Raw genomic sequence first — 19,423 nt, 5'->3', positions numbered from 1 at the left:
TACTCTTTGCCTGTACTGCTTTTCTTTGAGTACTCAGATTTCCTCTCACAGTCCAAAAACATGGCATTTAGTGGATGGGAGACTAAACTGCCCGAAGTATGTGTGTCGATTAAAAATGAGCAGGACGTTGCCTTACTGAAGCTTGGCCCATATGCACTCAGTCATTCTGCTAGCAGATCCAAACACGTGGTTCTTTTCCATCAACAGGACCTGAACGTCGTGCTTACCCACCATTGCTGTCTAATTAAAAAGCTCTCAGAGCAGTCAGATAGCGCTACTGCTTTTCTTTTTCCAACTTACATGTGGTGCAGGCTTTGACAAAAGGAAGAAAAGTGTTTAGGCATTGGCTTCCAAGGGAGATGGTGTCTGTGAAAGCTCACTCAACTTCGCAGGTAACGTGAGGGTGTGAGACCCGCTGGTCCGCATGACGGATGCCGCGTGTGCGTCAGGCCCAGGGTGATGTTCTCCTGAAGGAGGCCAGGGATCTCTCCTCCTCCAGGGTGTCCAGAGTAACTGTGCAGATGTAGAATACCTGCCATTCTGCGTGCTGGAGACGTCGTCGTCTTTGCATGTGTCTGAACACGGAGGCTTTGTGGAGGGGTGGGGTGGGGCGGGGGGGGGGGGGGGGCGATACAGCAGCCTCAGGGTTACTCTGCTTTTTACAAAGGAACTAAAGGTTTAGTATACTCCATCCATCCATCTTCCATGGCAGAGTTCCTGGACAGGGGGTGGGGAATTCTATTAATTGAATTGTATTCATTAATTGCTACATTTCAGCTTTAAATGCAGCCTCGCACTGGCTGTGTGCTGTGTACAGTGTCAAGCTTCTGGAGGAGTAATGAGAATGGCTTCCTCCAGAGAGATAACGAGCGTCTAATTAAGCACGATCTAAGCGGTCTTGAGCAATCCCGCCGGAGGTGACGTAAGCTGAGCCCATCGGATGGTTCTGGAATGGAGTCCGGGAAAGCCCCCAAGATTCCCTGAGGGCGGGGGTGCGTGAGGATCGGCAGTGCGGCCCAGCTGCCCCCAGAGGCCGGGCACGCCTGCCGTCGCCTTCCCGCCAGACGTGTCCCAGTGTGAGCCCCTCCCCCCCCTTTTTACCAAATGGGCCGAGGGCCATGTGACTTGCAGCTGCGTCAGGATTTATCGGTGCCTGTTGTTTAATGTGCCATTAGCACAAATACACGGGTATGCTTCTTTTTGCGTAACCCAGCTTGCTTTCCTTTGAGACACACACACACACACATACACACACACACACACACACACACACACATAAATAGAGCTGAGGGCAGAGCTTGGGCTCCAATCGCAGGGTCAGGCCATTTATCTGGCATCCCTGGGGAATTCCTGGGGTTTAAGAGCACTTGCAACAGTGATGTCACTCTTCTGCCGAGGACTGGGTTCAAACCAACAACCTTCTGATCATAGACATAGAGGTGCAACCCACTGAGCCAGTCTACAGCTATGGTGTAGGCCTGTCCAATCAGAGCATAGGGGTGGAGTGGAAGCATCCAGCTTCGGATGTTTGGACCTCAGTGCTGCTTCAGGGTCCGTGATACAGGGAGAGGATCCCACTAGGGATGGCGCCTGCGTGGTGCGAGGCCCGCTGTGGGGCTGCTCCCCCCAGGGCGGCTGTGATGGAGCTCCGCTGTGGGGCTGCTCCCCTGAGGGCGGCTGTGATGGATCTCCGCTGTGGGGCTGCTCCCCTCAGGGCGGCTGTGATGGATCTCCGCTGAGGGGCTGCTCCCCTGAGGGCGGCTGTGATGGATCTCCGCTGAGGGGCTGCTCCCCTGAGGGCGGCTGTGATGGATCTCCGCTGAGGGGCTGCTCCCCTGAGGGCGGCTGTGATGGATCTCCGCTGAGGGGCTGCTCCCCTGAGGGCGGCTGTGATGGATCTCCGCTGAGGGGCTGCTCCCCTGAGGGCGGCTGTGATGGAGCTCCGCTGTGGGGCTGCTCCCCTGAGGGCGGCTGTGATGGACCTCCGCTGTGGGGCGGCTCCCCTGAGGGCGGCTGTGATGGAGCTCCGCTGTGGGGCCTGCAGGGCAGCCATGTCACACTGAAGATGGGGGAAGCTGTCAGCCAGTGCAGAGCCAAGCAGCATTTGTACCCTAATTCTGCCCCCTGCTGGGTTCCATGTGGCACTGACAACTGGATCCAGGGGAAATTTTTTGGGATTTTTTTGTCCAATTTTGCACTTAAAGGGGTTATTATTGGCTATCCTTCTCCAGCTGACGGAGAAGTGGATTGTGTTACTGACAGATTTGCAGACTCCTTGCTAAAAGACACACTGTTTGTGAAATTGCTTATGAGGAATATGAACTGACCTGTGCTGACAATGAAGATGAAGTTTTTTTGTGCATCGCATTTAATGCAGGAGATTCCTGCACGTAACTCATCTATATGTTGGTTGAAATGTGCAGCATTTTCAAATTCCTGATTTTCACGATGCAATGCTGGCCCCGCCCCCCCCCCCCCCCCCCCTCCCGGAGATGACTCCCGTCCTTCCATCTTGGCTGACATGCTCCTGTCCCTGTTGAGTTAAACACACCTCCTGGCTCCCTCCCTCTGTGGCAATCCTTCACACCCCCCCCAGCAGAAGCACTATAATTGGGCCAGTACCTCACTGTCAGCTGCGGAGTCTGTTTGTCTGCTACCGGGGCTCCCAAATCTCCCTCCGCGTCCTGCGGAGTGGGCCGGTCCCTGGTGCTCGGGGACCGGCTGGCTTCCGGCCGGCCGGCGGCTGTTGCCTGTGCTCTCCACCTCGCTTCCGTTAGCCTCCTGCTCTGCTCCCATTTCCCAGCCTTATTATTAGTCAGAAGGCGGCAGCCCAGTGCCCTTTGCATCTCTGAATATTTAACTGTCAGGTAGTTGAAGGTCAGTAATTAGCACCGCCATGCCTGCCAGTAGCCATAAACATACATTAGATCAGGAAAAGTCCTGTTGATGTCGGACACCTTGATGTTTCTTGTTTATGTATCATTTGGGGCCCGCATGGTTGGGTTTGGCCCGAAGGTACCGATCGGTGATGGCGTCTCTTATTAAGCCGACCCAGAAATGATGTGTGGATCCCTGTTGGGTTTGGCACTGCCTGGACCTCAGAACCTCTGTTCTGTAATGTTGGAGCTGTAATATCTGGTCGTAATGTCTTTTCTATTGCCGCATATTCAAAAAGTTTCCAACATGAGACTCACATCTGTCATTTAAAAAAATACATTTACAGAGGAAATTAGTCTGTTTTTCTTTTAAAGAGGGCATTGTCTGTCATTTGTTCATTAATCCTAAATAGTCATCACTGTAACTCCTGTTCTCGGGGTACTAAGCGACTCTGATGGTAATTAAGAGACCCCCCCCCGGGCCCCGTTTTGAGTGCAGACTGCTGAGCAGATTAAGCAGGCTTGTTTGCGGCCACCTTTGGGAGTCCTAACGGGGTTTAAATTAAACGACCTTTCCGAAGGAGGCCGTCCACCGAGTGAGCAGTGAGCCACTGATGGCTGTGGCATCCGCTGCGGTGACACTGGGGGGTGAAGTATAGATCTGCTGTGTCTGCTGTTTGGGGACAGGGGCTGAATCACATGCTTAGGAAGCTACTGCAGGAATTCTGGGAAAAAGCTCTCAACTTAATGATAATAATGCTGCTTTATTTTGTAAATTTCATAATTATGCACACGGGTGCATCACAATGCTTCTTTTCACATATCCCATCTTACTCTCCTTTTGAAACACACACACGATGGCACACCTACATCTAAATGGGGACCTTCCGGTCATTTCTATTGGAAAAACACTAATCCCAATCACAACCCCCTTAACCCTAACCCAGCCATAACCTTAACCATAAGCAACCAAACAAAATAAAAGACCTTTGGCATTTTTACTTTTTTGATTGAATTCACAGATTTTTATAAAATTTTATAACATTTTTGTCCCCAAATGTGATCTATGCAACACCCCCCCCCCCCCACACACACACACACACACACACATATATAATATATGCACATAGGGTCAGACCATTTATTGAGTGCCCATATGGCATTATTTTTGGAGGTTGAAGGCCTTGCTCAATGGCCCAGTGGACGTGTGACTATTCTGCCAGGGATGGGATTTGAACCGGTAACCTTCTGGATGCAGATATAAAGGCCTGACCTGCTGAGTTTATCCTCACAGCTGATGAGCAAAGGGGCCTTTTGCCCACATAACTGCCCGATGTTAACACGCAGCCCCCACGCCAGCGTCTCATGGAGAGCGTAGCCCGTCCCCGGAGGCGTGGAAGCTGGGTCCATCCTGGGAGGCGGGACACGGGGGTGTAGTTATTGTTCCATGTGTCGGAACAGCATGATGCGGCGTAGGATCTCCTCCGCGAGGGGGGCGCGCATTGTTCCTGTAGCGTTTGCTCCAGCTTCAGACCCCCCTGGATTTCGGCGAGCCAAAGCGGAATTGGCTTAGCATCACTTAATTACATTCAGCCTTGGCCGGTCTGCCGAGCTGCAGGTGGAAATCGCAGCCGTGCCTCGGAGAAGAACAGAGCGGCTTCTGTGAGGTTCCTCTGTTTAAAGTCGAGCTGCGGATGCTTTGGAGGTGGGGGAGGCGTTTGGTTTGGGAGGCTGTAATTCAGAGACTGTGCAGCTTTTATAATCCCCCCCCCCCACACCTACCAGCGTATGTGACACATGCATCCAGGCCTCCTGGCCCCCACTGGCCCGGCCGTACCGTGCGTATCCTGGCCTGCAGAGACCCACACTAAACCCCTTAAGAGGATAAAGGGCTTACTCCATGCTTTAGCTATTAGTAAGCAGGGTAATTGTATGCTTTTAGAGCAAGTGGGTTAGTTTTTAAGGAAAATTCCGGTATAATGGACCTCTGAATGTGCTGAATCACTGTAGTGTATTTGTGAGCGGGTCGCAGATAAGCCGGATGGACCGGCTCTGTCGGGTGGCGGGATTTCTGTGGCCCGGCAACCCAGGGACCTACCAAACGCGGCCAACGGTCCTGCTCTCTGTTCCTGGGGTCTTCTGAGTTTTAACAGCCGTACTGCCAGAATTGATTTGTACGGCCCTGTTGGGAGGGTAAGGTAATGGTAATGTGGACCCCAACTGAGCGAGAGGACGGTCAGGGCCATTATGTGGGGGTCTGAACCGGGCAGGGTGCCCGCTCTCTGCCAGAGGAGCCACAAGGTGCCTGCCAGCCGCGGTCTTGCTGGCTGAGATATCGGTCAGGGCTCTTCCTTCGCCTTCAGCCAGGTTGGCGCAGCATGAAGGTTGGGCCCCTGTTAAGCTTTAAACGTGCTCTGCTGCGCCCCCTTGTGGTGCATTACCTCAAGTCCCGCGTAGGCGACGTCTCACTAATGCGATTAGCGTTGCGTACTACGCGTGTCACTTCCACCACGATTCATACACTTTACAGTGGCTTCTTGGTACTGGTAAGGTCACCTCCAAGAAAGCGTTTGTTACGGAGGAGCTGACAGACGCTTCCAGCAAGCAGCCTGTGGGTTGTGTTTATTCTTTTAGTCTTTCACTTTAAAAAAAAAAAAAATGGAAAAATGTTAGCTTTGTCAGGCAGGGAACGGATCGGTCCCGTGAGAAAAGGGAAAAGTACAAATGTTTGGTACGCACTGCCTTTCTGTTAGTCACAGCTTCCTGTTGGATTAACAATTATGCTCGTCGCATAATGGAAGAGCATGTCGAGCTGCCTACTGCACAAGAAGCAGGGTTTGGGGCGAGGCCCAGTGATGTCATGAGGGTTTGGGACAAGGTCCTGTGAGCCCAGCAGGGTTTGGGGTGAGGCTCAGTGACCCTGGAAGGGTTCATGTCTGACCCAGGATAGCCCAGGGGGACCTCCATGTCCGACCCAGGATAGCCCAGGGGGACCTCCATGTCTGACCCAGGACAGCCCAGGGGGACCTCCATGTCTGACCCAGGACAGCCCAGGGGGACCTCCATGTCTGACCCAGGACAGCCCAGGGGGACCCCCATGTTTGACCCAGGATAGCCCAGGGGGACCCCCATGTCTGACCCAGGACAGCCCAGGGGGACCTCCATGTCTGACCCAGGATAGCCCAGGGGGACCCCCATGTCTGACCCAGGATAGCCCAGGGGGACCTCCATGTCTGACCCAGGATAGTCCAGTGGTACTGTCCCAGTTATGACTATTGGAATGCTGGGGTGGCTTGTGACACTGAAGACCCCCTTGTCTGCAAGTACTCCCAGACAGAGATGGGAGGGGGCAGTGGGGGTTGTATTGGGGTGGCCTGCGTGGTGGGGGGGCTTAATTACTGCAGAAGAACAGGCTGCTGTGCTTTCGGGGGCAGCGGTGTGCATGCGAATGATCTCACGCAGGTAACTGAATGTGGGTGTTTCTGAGGGTGGGGTTTTAATGACTTCTGGGGGGGAGGGGCTGGGCTTTGAGGAACGCCCAGCATAGGTGTGGAGCAAGGGTTTGATAACCACAATGACAGCTGGTCGAAGGCGGAGCTTTAAGGTGCTTAACTACAGTTTATTTACCTTCACACTCCTTACAGTCTCACAACAAATGTTATTTTCTGTGCTTATTCTACAAACACATCAGTGTTTATGTGTACTGTAGAGATTCTGTGTGTAAAATGTTAATATTGAAGACATACGTGCTTTTTGAGATTTAAATGGTAACTGTTAGAGGAGTTTTGTCATTCCTGCAAGCCAGTATCTGTACCCTTCAAATCAATCATTATTTCTATGTGCATGTCTTACAGTAATGGAAGGAAGTACGTTTTAAAATAAAAGCATTGTCCCAGGAAGTGAAAAGCATGCCAATCCTGCTTTCTGTAAATAGTCTCCCATTTTTCATTTTAGCCAATTTCAGTGGTAAACAGCCTCAGAAATGTTTTAGAATTGAGGCTCAGCGCACCATCAAAATGAGATTATTTGGGAGTAATTGTCCCTGACAGTCCTATTTGCAAGGTTCCACTACATAAATCACAGAAGAAATACGGTCAAAATTAATTGAAATTTTGCCCCCGTTTAAAGCCGACGCTAATTAAAAAAAGGTATTTTTTCATCCGCGGCGAAGTCAGTCTAAATAAAGGCGTCAGAAATGCGGTGTCTGCTTTGCGGCGCTGTGGGCTGCATGGGTGCACCTCGCTGTCCTCCTTTCTTATTTGGTTCTGCTCCTCCTGCTGGGGGCCACATGACTGGGGGCCACATGACTGGGGGCCACACTGTGGTGACCTGAAGTCCCTTCCTCGTTTTGGTTTCCCTTTTCCCAGCATGGTCACTAGGCCGGTGTTTTTCACGTGCCATCCCGGGTCATCGGCACACGGTGACGGCCCCCCCTGCTGGTTGTTCTGGGCGTGTGCAGGTGCTCTCCGCAGCGCCGGCCGTGTGGTGTCTGGTCGGCCCCTGCGAGCTGACGTGGGTCGGAATCGCGTGACAGCGGGTTATCGGTGGGCCGTACGCCGCACTGCTTTTGTGTGAAGAGCACGTGTGAGGTATGTCAGCAGCGTGACGGCCTGACTCACCGCTCTCCTGGAAGCTTCTGGACAGACGCTCCTCGGGGAGGGATGCAGCCTCCTGTTTCAACTGTTGTCATGTCTGATGGTGATGCTTCGCTGCTGTCTTTCAAGCCCATTCTGCCGCTGGGACTAAGAGACGTTAACGATTGAAGGGCGTGTTCATATCAGGGCCGCAAACAAGCCGCAAGGTCGTGGAGGTCGGGACGAGGACTAAACAGGACTTTCCCAGTCAGATATCCACGTCTGGATGGCACCTCTAACACGCGTATTTTCATTCTGGTACTCCCAGCCACACTTCTTCTGGTGTTTTTCAGGCCCGGAAGCTCGTTAGCGTGCCGGGGGCACACTGTACCTAATTGCTGGTACCAGGTGTCCCGCTGTGGTGTCTGGACACCTCCCACTTCACCACGCCATCCTTTTATTTACTATTTTTAAACAGGAACTGTACGGACATCGTTATGCAGAGGGATTCATCGTCATTCTCTGCTGTGTTGTTCCTGTGAGTCATGCTGACTCCCATTAATGAATGGGAAGCCCCCCCCCCACCCAGACCTACGTAGCACATGCTCTGAGGCTGCTCTCGCCTTCTCTGCCTGCCCGCTCCTCTGCCCTGCTCACATCTCTCCCACAGATGGAGCCGTCGACCCACCGCCCAAAGTCGAGTGGGTAATCGGCTTCAGATGACAAAAACACGCGGAGCGTCGGGGACGATGGAAAACCGGATCGTATCTGGGAGTTTCCATCCTCGTCTGCAGCTGGGGTGTATAAAGGTCACACTGGACAGGACGCGGAGCGGAGACTGTGAACTGGCCCTCCAGCACCCCCCACTCTATGCTGTGACATATCGCAGCAGACTGGGGATTTAATGAGTGTGAGCGCAAGCTGTGTGGTGCGGGTCACGTTATGGTACTGCACCGTTACCTTATAAGGATGTGTGGGGTGACAATGACAGACTTGACAGGGGCTTCCCGGTCATGTCGGCGCTCCAGTTAAGCTGAGGCTTGTCACTGGCTCTGTGTCTTGGGCTTCCGGTCATTCTCAGCTGGTTTGAATGGGGACTCTGCTCTGATACCTGTGGCACTTGATGTCTGCAAGTGCTTTGGAGGTTCAGCTTCGGCTAAAATGGGGTCGGCGGTGCAGAGAACTGAAAGGAGCCTAGATTTACTAGAACTGAAATCCAGCGTTTTTTTATATGACACATTAAATGGGTGGAATGTGCCAGGATGATGTCATCGTAACCGTTTTATGAATGGAAAATGGGAGAATGGGCTGGAATTAGGTGTGGTACCTGGCTCAGTGGGTTAGGCTGCTGTGCATGTCATTGGAAGGTTGTTGGTTCAAATCCAATTGTTGGTTGAGTGATGTCACTGTTAGGTACTTGGGTAAAGACCTGAACCCCCAATTGCCCCAAGGACTGTCTGACCTGACTCCCCCCACCCCAAAGAAAAAAAAAATCTATGTGAACTTTGAATAAAGTGTCTGTGAAATTAATGAAAAATTAGGTCTTTTGGGGTTATGAGTAAGATCCCAGTTTGGGGGGGTGAATTAATGACCGCTTTGTTTTCCCACGTGTCTGTAGGATGGAAGAGACGGTGAGGACACTGCTGCAGAACCAAGGAGTGCTGGACCACACGGCGGTGAACACTGTGGACATCATCAAGGCCTACAAGGTAAGAGGGCCTCTCTGCTACGAAGGGCTTCTCCTACTGCATTACTCATGACTGCCTCCTAGGTTTATAGGTGCTATTTTCCAGGCGCGCCCTCAGGAATATAAAGTGCCTGTTTTCTTTAAGGGATCAGACACTGGGTTTTTTGTTTTGTTCATTCTCTCTGCAGAATCTGCTGTGAACCATGATTTTGAGCCAATTAGTTGGTCACACTGATGTCCGTGATCAGTTGAGGTTTATGGTTTTCTTCACGGTTATTCTCTCCTGGGGTCCGTAACTCTCACCTCCTATTGATGAGTCCAGCCCCCAATCCGCCATGCTCTTCTGGAGCGGAATCTCACTTTCAACACTGCGTATGTGTCCAGGAGAAATGCAGAATTATCACCTCTGAGGACTGGAGGATATAAATTAGCCTGGTTTCTGCCCAAAACTCCAGATGAAGTGATTTTCAATCTGAACAGTCACAAGGAGTAGAGAACGGCTGAAGTCTAACTGGTTTTCAGCACCCCAGACTGGAACGTTAAAATGAAGCCCAACATGAATCAACCAGAGACAGCACGATGGTGCAGCGGTTAGCACTGTTACCTCGTCGCTGTGTAGTTTCCTCCCAGTTCTCCAGTTTGCCCCCACAGTATAAAAACATGCTGAGGTTAGTTGGAGTTACCAAGTTGCCCATAGGTGTGCGTGTGAGTGAATGGAATGTGAGTGAATGAAGTGTGAGTGTGAGTGAATGAGGTGTGAGTGAATGGTGTGTGAGTGTGAGTGAATAGGGTGTGAGTGTGAGTGAAAGGCGTGTGAGTGAATGTGGTGTGAGTGAATGAAGTGTGAGTGTGAGTGAATGGGGTGTGAGTGTGAGTGAATGGGGTGTGAGTGTGAGTGAATGACGTGTGAGTGTGAGTGAATGGGTGTGAGTGTGAGTGAATGGGTGTGAGTGTGAGTGAATGGCGTGTGAGTGAATGGCGTGTGAGTGTGAGTGAATGGGGTGTGAGTGTGAGTGAATGATGTGTGAGTGTGAGTGAATGATGTGTGAGTGTGAGTGAATGACGTGTGAGTGTGACTGAATGGGTGTGAGTGTGAGTGAATGGCGTGTGAGTGTGAGTGAATGTGGTGTGAGTGTGAGTGAATGGAGTGTGAGTGTGAGTGAATGGGTGTGAGTGTGAGTGAATGGCGTGTGAGTGTGAGTGAATGTGGTGTGAGTGTGAGTGAATGAGTGTGAGTGTGAGTGAATGTGGTGTGAGTGTGAGTGAATGGAGTGTGAGTGTGAGTGAATGGGTGTGAGTGTGAGTGAATGGGTGTGAGTGTGAGTGAATGTGGTGTGAGTGTGAGTGAATGGAGTGTGAGTGTGAGTGAATGGAGTGTGAGTGTGAGTGAATGGAGTGTGAGTGTGAGTGAATGGGTGTGAGTGTGAGTGAATGGGTGTGAGTGTGAGTGAATGGCGTGTGAGTGTGAGTGAATGGCGTGTGAGTGTGAGTGAATGTGGTGTGAGTGTGAGTGAATGGCGTGTGAGTGTGAGTGAATGAGTGTGAGTGAATGAGTGTGAGTATGCTCTGTGATGGGTTGGCGCCCCATCCTGGGCTGTTCTCTGCCTTGTGCCTGTAGGTTCCGGACCCCCCACAACCCTCGATAGGACAGGCAGTTTCAGAAAATGGATGGATGGGTGGATGAATCAACCAGTTGATTCAATGTAAGGAAAAAAGCATAGAGCACAGAGGCAGGCATGTTTGTGGATTGTTAGGACCCTACGACCCGCTGTTCACTACGCGGTTAATGATACAGACTTAAAATATGACCTGAGAGTCTGTTATCTAGTCCACCATCAAACTAATTGAAGCCGCTATTTCACTCTCAACCCAAATGCAAACAGCGGCACGGGTTTCTATGGTAACAGTGCCCGCCACATCCCCCCAAAGAGTGTTTTTGTTTTATTTTTGCTACAGACGGTGGGTGTGAGTGTGCATGTAGGGCCTGCCGTGACACACGGGCCAACAGAGGCACTGTTATTAAGTAAAATAAACGGAAGTCTGCCGTTAATCACCTACTGAGTCTGATGAAGAAGCAGCATATCGGTTAATTAGGCTAATGATGAAGGGCAGGCTCATGTACTGCTGCCCTGTTCCTGAGCCTCGCGACGAGCTGCACTTTGCAGCCCACAGGTACGCCAGGCGTCCCCGCTGAGGTCACTCAGATGGATAAGGTGTCACTGTTCCTGTGTGGCCTGCTGACAGGCCCTTTATAAACCCCTCAGCCGTGCATAGCTGCATAATGCATTTCCAGGCTGTACTGAGGAATACCTCTATCGAGCAGTGCATTAATCCTGAGTTTACCGTCATACTCGCCAGCACAGGTACTGGGAGAAATGTTGCTTATTCAAATCTATAATGGGCTATGTTTCTGTACATAGAAATTAATGCACTGAATTCCTAATGCATATTTGATTAGCAGAAATATCACAGAGCCTTTTAAAACAGCCCCTGGATATAACTGCAGTCCACGAGTGTCACCGTCGGCTCACACGCGTGTGGGTGTGCGCTGGCTGATAGCCATAATTACTGAAATGACGGCTTTCAGGCAAGAAAATGCCTGGGCATTAATCAGCTTGAGTGGATTTTGGTGAGCTGTGGGTTCAGCTTGGGGGGGGGGGGGTTCTATGACGGCACCGATCCACGCATATGGGGGCACTGGCACGTCAGCAATCCCACACACACGCAGGCACCATGCAGGCCGTGTGTTTCGGTACATGATGCTGTGTCTCCTGGTGACTGAAATATGTCGACAATCTTTTCTGTTTCTTTGCCCTAGAGATCACTGTGGTGCAGTGTATGTCTTTCTCTCTCTCTGTCTTCCTCTCTGTCTCTGCCTCTCTCTTTCTCTCTCCCTGTCTCTATCTTTCTTTGCCTTCTTTTCTCTTTCTTTCTCTGTCTCTCTCCTCCTGTTCTCTCTCTGTCTCCTCTTCTGTCTCCTTCTCTGTCCCTCCACCTCTGTCTTTCTCTTTCTTCCTCTTTCCCTGTTTATGCCTCTCTGTCTTTCTCTGTCTCTCCTTTGTCCCTCTCCCTTACTTTGTGTGGCTCCCTCCCTCTCCCTCTGTCTCTCAGGCTCTCTTCCTCCACCCTAGTCCCTCGGAGCTGTGAGACAGGGCCGGGGTTACATACAGAGACACCCCCCCCCCTCCTTCTCAGGCAGAGACGCTTTGGCTGAACAGGGGAAATAACTGCACAGAAGGAGATTAGTGGTCTTGGATTTGGCACCAAACTCGTATCCATTTTGTAGGGGACAAACAAAAGCACTGCAGTTTGAACACTTTGTGGAGAGCGAGTGGCAGTTGGAGCTAATTAGTACGAATAGCTCTGGACTGTCTCTCTCGAGATGGTCGGCCCTCAGCACAGGATGCTGTAAATGACCCGTGGCGTCTAAGTTGTGGAGGAAGGCATTGTTTTTACACTTTAAGGCAAATCATATGATGTCTAATATCAAGAGAGGCTTCCTTCATTGTGCCTGATGTGGTTCTATGAGGTTCAGCTCATCCATCATCGTTGCTGGTCGGGGGAGACGCGTTACTATGAAGGCCATCATCAGAGTTGACGGCCAGCCATCTGCCTGCATACAAGAGGAAACTCGTGGTGACGGAGCCTCCGAACTCGGCCGGGAAAGCCCCCAGCTCCTGTCTGTGGTCCAGCTCCGCCAGTGTCCCAGCCTGTCCTTGTCCTCTCCCAACCTGTTCATCTGCTAAGTGTCCTATCTGCCAGCTGTCCTAATATGGTGGCCATATGGACCTGCACAATGTACCGTAACCTTTGACCCCTCAGAAGATAATCTGATTGGCTGTAATTGCTGTATTTTCCAAATTGTCCTTAGCAGTTTTCATCTCGACTGTGGTATCACCTGTACAGATGATCATGTGGAGCATATATCTGATAGAGCACCTTTCCAAATTGCACATTAAATCTGCATCTTCTGGCTTCTATGGCTTTGTCTTGCCGCTTGCTTTGAATGGCTCTAATCCCCACCCATGTAACGGCTATACTTAGCATCTGCATGGCAACCGCGGTGGGCTTGCTGGCAATTTGCTACCTTTTGAACAGCGTCCGTGTCCGTCTGCTCATTCTGCGACAAGTAGGCGTGAACGCGCTGCCTTATGAGCGCGTTGTCGGTACCGGCTGGCGAATGTGGTGCCGATGAACGACAGGTTGAATGCCTGCCTGCAGCCCGTAACCGGCAGCAGCAGGGAACCGTCGTCTGCCGATCGCCACGCAGCCTCGCAGATCGCTAACCTTCGGCCGCGGTGTTTTGAGATCTTGATTAGCCTCAGTGGGTCTGTGCTTTTGGTCCGATGAAAGCTCAATTCAGTTTATAAATGTCATTTTTTTTAACTCTCCCAGAAACTCTTTTGTTCTCTGAGAACCTCCTGTGGTGTGGATGGACTGTCAAGGTCACATCGTCAGTGCCATCCACTAGGGGGCGACAGTGAGCATTCCGCATTTTGGGTAGTATTGAATCTGCTGCCCTCCCCACATTCCCAGGAGAAACTGTCGGAGGAAACTCAGAAGCAGAAGGAGAGCTTGGAAGAGGCCAGACCAGCAGAGGAGCCTAACATGCACGGCGATACTAATGGCGCAGACGAGAGCAGCGAGAAGACCAGGCTTCTCCTGGAGCGCCTTCAGGTCCTGGAGGTAACCAAGCAACCGTTTCTTCTCCTTGCTCTCTTTCTGCCTGCCTGTCTGTCTCCCTGCACATTGTCTGGACAGCAAATCCAATCACCCCACGTTCCTCCAGTGTCAAAGCAGAGCACGGTCTTAAAGACCCTTGATGTCATCATCTAGAGACACAGTCCTGGGCTTCGGGGGACCACGCCATTCCCCCATGGCTCAAATTTCAGCCACACAGGCAAATAAATTATCCCCATGTCAGAAACACAGTAAAAGTCATTATTGCTGATTCAGTCTTGATGTAGACACCACTTGCTCAGGTCTTGGACAACATTAACTCCAGCTTAAATCAATTTGAGGTTCAAAACCAATTACGGAAAGGTTTCTGGCTAGTCAAATATCAATTACTTAGCGCGAGCCAATGCAACTGCATCGCTTTAGAACGGGACAGCAGGAAGAGTATGTGTCTTTCTATGGGTCGCGATGATGCTGAGTGACAGCAGGTGGCCTCGTGGCTCAAGCTGTGGGCTCCTGACCTGATCTCTTCCACCTCGTATCCCAGTGGAGGTCTTGCCGTGACATCCTCAGGATAGCTACCTAACCTCGGGCTGCTCCAAGAGCCATAAACAAACGGCACAAAGTGTACGATACTACACTGTTAATGGGTGAAAATGATAAGATGCTTGCAGTTTTCGCACCTGAACTGAAAATGCAATGACAGCCAAACCATTAATGAGAAGAGAAGCTTCCGGTGAATTTTCGGCAAGAAATCATCACGTTCTAGTGGATGAAAGCAAACTGCTCAGGGGAGGGGGGTCACAGCTCATCAGGCTGTCTGCTGGTTTGCCATTGATCCATAGCAGAGTCCCAAGACACATGAGAAGACATTAACCTAAACTCCAGCCAAAAGTAATTACAGCACGATGCTGCTAGTTACAGGTTATGACTTTTCTCTGTAGTCAATGTTATCTGATGGTGCGGCATCCCATAACTCATTACACAGACATATTCTTCTAAGCCTTCATGCTAGAGTGCATCAAAGTGAACGCCACAGGTTATCTGCAGCCCAAGTCTGTCTTTTCTCATCAATGAAGCACTGTCTTCATAGAGGCTCCTAAGGCACATCAGGCGGGCTTCTTGTGGAGAGCGTGATTCAGTTGTCATGTGGAGATACGTCTTAGCCAAGTGATGAACGCTTCGTTCAAACTTATGGCCGCTCTGATCCCTCTGGGTGCTGCAGAGCGGAGTAGGATTGTGCATTGCAAACCTTCGCAGTCTAAACCTGCCGGGCAGATCTGAACCCAAAAAATGGGCAATACAGATACAAGGAAAGGCTGATTGGCTGATTCAAACCACAAACCCAAGTAAAGGCTGATTGGCTGGCTGATTTCAACCACAAGGGCTTGGAAAGGCTCATTGGCTGATTCAGACCACAAACCCAAGGAAAGGCGGATTGGCTGATTCAAACCACAAACCCAAGGAACAGCTTATTGGCTGATTCAAGCCCCAAACCCAAGGAACAGCTTATTGGCTGATTCAAGCTCCAAACCCAAGGAACAGCTTATTGGCTAATTCAAGCCCCAAACCCAAGGAACAGCTTATTGGCTGATTCATGACAGTGGCCAGTTTTCCAAGTGGGCCCCTCAGAAGGGCACATCTGGCTCCTCATCCCAGTGTTTCCCTCCGCAGTTCACTTGGTTAATATGGAATCAGCTGCCTGCCTCACCATGGAGAATGATCTTCACCTCTAGGTTCACTTCATTAACTTTATTAAATCTAGTACATGATTTTCATTACCATAAAAAGTCTAAAATCTCAGAGGATTCTTTCTGGCTGATTCTTCATGGAAAGTTTATTGTAGAATGTTGAAGAAAGCCTTCTGCTTTATGAAAAAGCATGTTGATTATCCGTAAAAGAAAGCCGTGGAAAATGGTACATAATGAAGTGGATAATTTTGGAGAACAAGAAAGAGCATGTGTGCGATTTGGACCCATCAGTCCTGATATCTGCGGCTACCAGCCAAGGCAGGCATGTCATTCATAGGCAGGATGGTTCACTGCAGGTTCTGTATGACTCATGTCTCCATGCATCATAATCCGGTGCTGGAGTCATTAATGTCCTGTCACAGACGGCTTTCTGCAAAATGAAAGTGTGCTCATTCTCGGTCCACATGCGTCTCTAGCAAACCTGTTATGTGCACATAGCGTTTGAGCCCCTCTGCAGGTCAGGTGAGGTCAGCCAGCACACATCGACAGGATCGGCTTTTATCCTCTCCGGCTTCAGCCTGGAGCTCCATCGGTAATTGATTTGTTAGAGTCGGAAGTAGATGATGAAGTGAACGGTGAAATTATTCAGGAGAGTTTGTGAAGGAACCAGCCAGGAACAGGCCGGGTATGCTGTCACACATAATGACAGGTCACTTAATAAGCCTCATCCTCAGAATGACTGCTGAAATACTTACCAAAACAAACACCTGCTCATGAAAGTTTACACCCCTTATACAGTAGAGGAGTGGCTTTGACTTTTTAATGATGTTTTAAGAAAGGCAGTTCTGGACTGAGACCTGGATTCATCCTTGGCTTGTGTAGGAGCCGGATCATCTCTGCCCCTCGTACATGAGCGCCTCATTGAGTGGCGATGAAGGAGCGTCTTTCCTTTCCTGCTCGTCGCTCGTCTGCTTTCCCCAGACACCTCCATCCGCCACAGTTCAGGAATTCTGCCTCACACATCTAGCAGAAGCACAGAGTATTGACTCTGGCGTCTGCCCATCACCGAGACCAGCCCAGCGTAAAAATAATGAGTCCAGAAAAAGGGGTTTCTGCTGCAGGGGGAGCAGGCTGGGCGGAGCTCTATGGGAGCAGACTTGGCGGAACACTAGGGGAAGAGGCTGGCCGGAGCACTAGGGGTCGGAGCTGGGTGGAGCACAAGGGGAGCAGACTGGGCGGAGCTTTAAGAGAACAGACTGGGCGGAGCTTTAAGAGAACAGACTGGGCGGAGCTTTGGGGGAAATGGCTGGCTATTAGGTTGAGGAGTAGAGCATGGCATGTAAGCATCAGTCACAAAAACAGAGACCAAAGTATTCCAACGAGCAGAGCAGTTTAAACACAACAAACCCATAAAGAAAAATGCCTGTTGATAGGCACAGGAGAGAAATGCCATCGACTGCTGCCAGCATTCATACTGTGTTCCTGTCCGTCCGTGACAGACCTGCGTGTCTCTTATATAACAGCGTGTTGGTGAGAAGGTGGCCGGTCCCTGAGGAAGCAGAGACCATATCTACCGCACTGAAGGATCTGCAGCAATCTCCCCCCCCCCCCCCCACCTTGTTAATCAGCTGAGGCAGATTTTTAGTGTGACACTCCTTCTTTATTCTGACCAGTCACTCTGTGTGTGCACTTCTAAATGAGAGAATGCACATTTTGTTCCCCTGCAGGCAGAGAACTCCGCCCTGGCCCTGGAGAACAAGAGCCAGAGGAAGCAGTACGAGCGTTGTTTGGATGAGGTGAGACCCTGCCGGTGGGGTTACACGGGAACTCAAAATCGGCCATGGACTTTGGGGTCTCTGGTGAGGGATTTTTCCAAACGGGGGGCCGGTGTGTCAGCCGTCCAGGCATATACCTGCAGACGACATCATGGATCCACAGCTCTGAATGGTGCCTTTAAAGGCGATTTGTCCCGCCCATCACACGTTTTCAATAGTGGATCAAAAACAATGATATTTTACAAAGATATGTGGGGGGGCCTCGTGAATCCCCCTGTGGGGCTGTCTGGGGGCCAGTCGAGGGAATACATTGTCCATAGATCGGCCTGGTCATGCCCAAATAACATTTGTAAGCCATGCGATATAGATCAGATCAAGCACTGTTTTCCACCATTTTACTGTTTTGTGTTCTTGTGTCTTTGCTTCTTCTTGTACAGTGGAACTCTATGTGGTGCAAATTATAAATTATTTTTATTTTTGTAGGTAGCCAATCAGGTTGTGCAAGCCCTCCTCACTCAGAAGGTCTGTTTCTGGAATCAACTTATTTCCTCCTCTTAGCACGAGATTTGTTTAAACCATGTGGTTTGCAAAGCAAAGCCTCTGTATGGTTTCTTCATTATGATTACACACATTTATTAAATGTGCCATTGGCTTATGACCATGCCTTTAATATCTCACACCATACTTTTATTATATGACACTATACTTTATCGTCGATGGATCATGCCTTTAAAATTTTAAGCAATGCCTTTAATATCTCACACCAGACTTTCATTTTATGACACCATACTTTTTATTATTGATGACCATCCCTTTAAGAAGGCCATATTTCTGACCCCGTCCCTCTTGACTTCCAGGACCTCAGGGAAGAGTGCCTGCAGCTGCGGACACGGGTGTTTGACCTGGAGCAGCAGAACCGCACCCTCAGCGCCCTCTTCCAGCAGCGGCTGCGCCCTGCCTCCGATCTGCTCTTCCAGGTACGTGCCCCCCCACCACCACCAATGCCCTGACCCAGGTACATGCCCCCCCCACCACCACCACCAATGCCCTGACCCAGGTACAGGCACCGTTCCCACTGTCTTTCAGGATGTTTTAATTCCCTAAATGGGACCCTGAGTTGTTTCTTGAACGATTCCGGGTGATCAGAGAGTGCTGCTCTAAAAACCCTTAGATTCTGACCAGTTATTAAGCCCCACACCAGTTAAAGGTTGAGTAATTAGCTGTTAGCTCCTGTATACACTATATGGACAAAAGTATTGGGACACCTGGCCATTACACCTACAGGAACTTTTATGACATCCCATTCTAAGGCATCAGTGTGGAGTTGACGCTATAACAGCTGCCACTCTTCTGGAAAGACCTTCCAAAAATTTATGGAGTGTGTCTGTGCGATTTTTTGCCCATTCCTCCTGAAGAGCATTTGTGAGGTCAGGCACTGATGCTGGACATGAAGGCCTGGCTCCCAGTTCCCATTCTAGTTCATCCCAAAGGTGTTTGATGGGTTGAGGTCAGATCTCTGTGCAGACCAGTCAAATTCTTCCACTCCAAACTCACCCAACTGTGTCTTTAGGGTCCTTGCTTTGTGCACTGGGGCACAGTCAGGCTGGAACAGAGAAGGGCCTCCCCAAACTGTCCCCACAAAGTTGGAAGCATAGAATTGTCCAAAATGTCTTGGTATGAAGCATTAAGAGTTCCCTCCACTGGGAACTTGGGGGTCTAGCCCAACATCTGAAAAACAACCCCATACCATTATCCCTCCTCAAAAACCTTACAGGTAGCACAACGCAGTCAGGCAGGTAACGCTCTCCCAGCATCTGCCAAACCCAGAGTCGTCCATCAGACTGCCAGACAGAGAAGTATGATTTTGTCTCTCCCCAGAACACGTTGTCACTGCTCCAGAATCCAGTGATGCCGCCCAGTTTCGGTGCTGGGGTTAGTGCCAGAGGAGGTTTGCAACTCTGTTGAGCCTGAGCGTTGACGATTTGTACTCACGGTGCGCCTCAGCACTTGGCAACCACACTCTGTTCCTTTACATGTTCTGCCACTTCATGCCTGAGTTTCTCTTGTTCCTAAATGCTTCCACTTTGCAATAATACCGCTTGCAGTTGACCGTAGGAAATCCAGCAAGGAAGAAATTTCACAA

General features: G+C 50.4%; 1 protein-coding gene across 8 annotated transcripts in view; it reads left to right on the top strand.

The window, feature by feature from the left end:
* LOC111857178 (nck-associated protein 5) overlaps nucleotides 1-19,423 on the top strand; it is a 119,271-nt gene that overhangs the window by 60,045 nt on the left and 39,803 nt on the right. For all 8 annotated transcript variants that reach the window (XM_023837743.2, XM_023837744.2, XM_023837742.2 and 5 more), the window contains 5 exons: nucleotides 9,069-9,159; nucleotides 13,674-13,823; nucleotides 17,233-17,301; nucleotides 17,764-17,802; nucleotides 18,138-18,257. In XM_023837743.2, the coding sequence (XP_023693511.2) occupies nucleotides 9,069-9,159; nucleotides 13,674-13,823; nucleotides 17,233-17,301; nucleotides 17,764-17,802; nucleotides 18,138-18,257 (469 nt within the window). The remainder of the gene's footprint in view (nucleotides 1-9,068; nucleotides 9,160-13,673; nucleotides 13,824-17,232; nucleotides 17,302-17,763; nucleotides 17,803-18,137; nucleotides 18,258-19,423) is intronic.

Source organism: Paramormyrops kingsleyae, chromosome 16 (genome assembly GCF_048594095.1).
Source record: "Paramormyrops kingsleyae isolate MSU_618 chromosome 16, PKINGS_0.4, whole genome shotgun sequence".
NCBI classification, from domain to species: Eukaryota; Metazoa; Chordata; class Actinopteri; order Osteoglossiformes; family Mormyridae; genus Paramormyrops; species Paramormyrops kingsleyae.
This window is presented reverse-complemented; position numbering and strand designations above follow the sequence as displayed.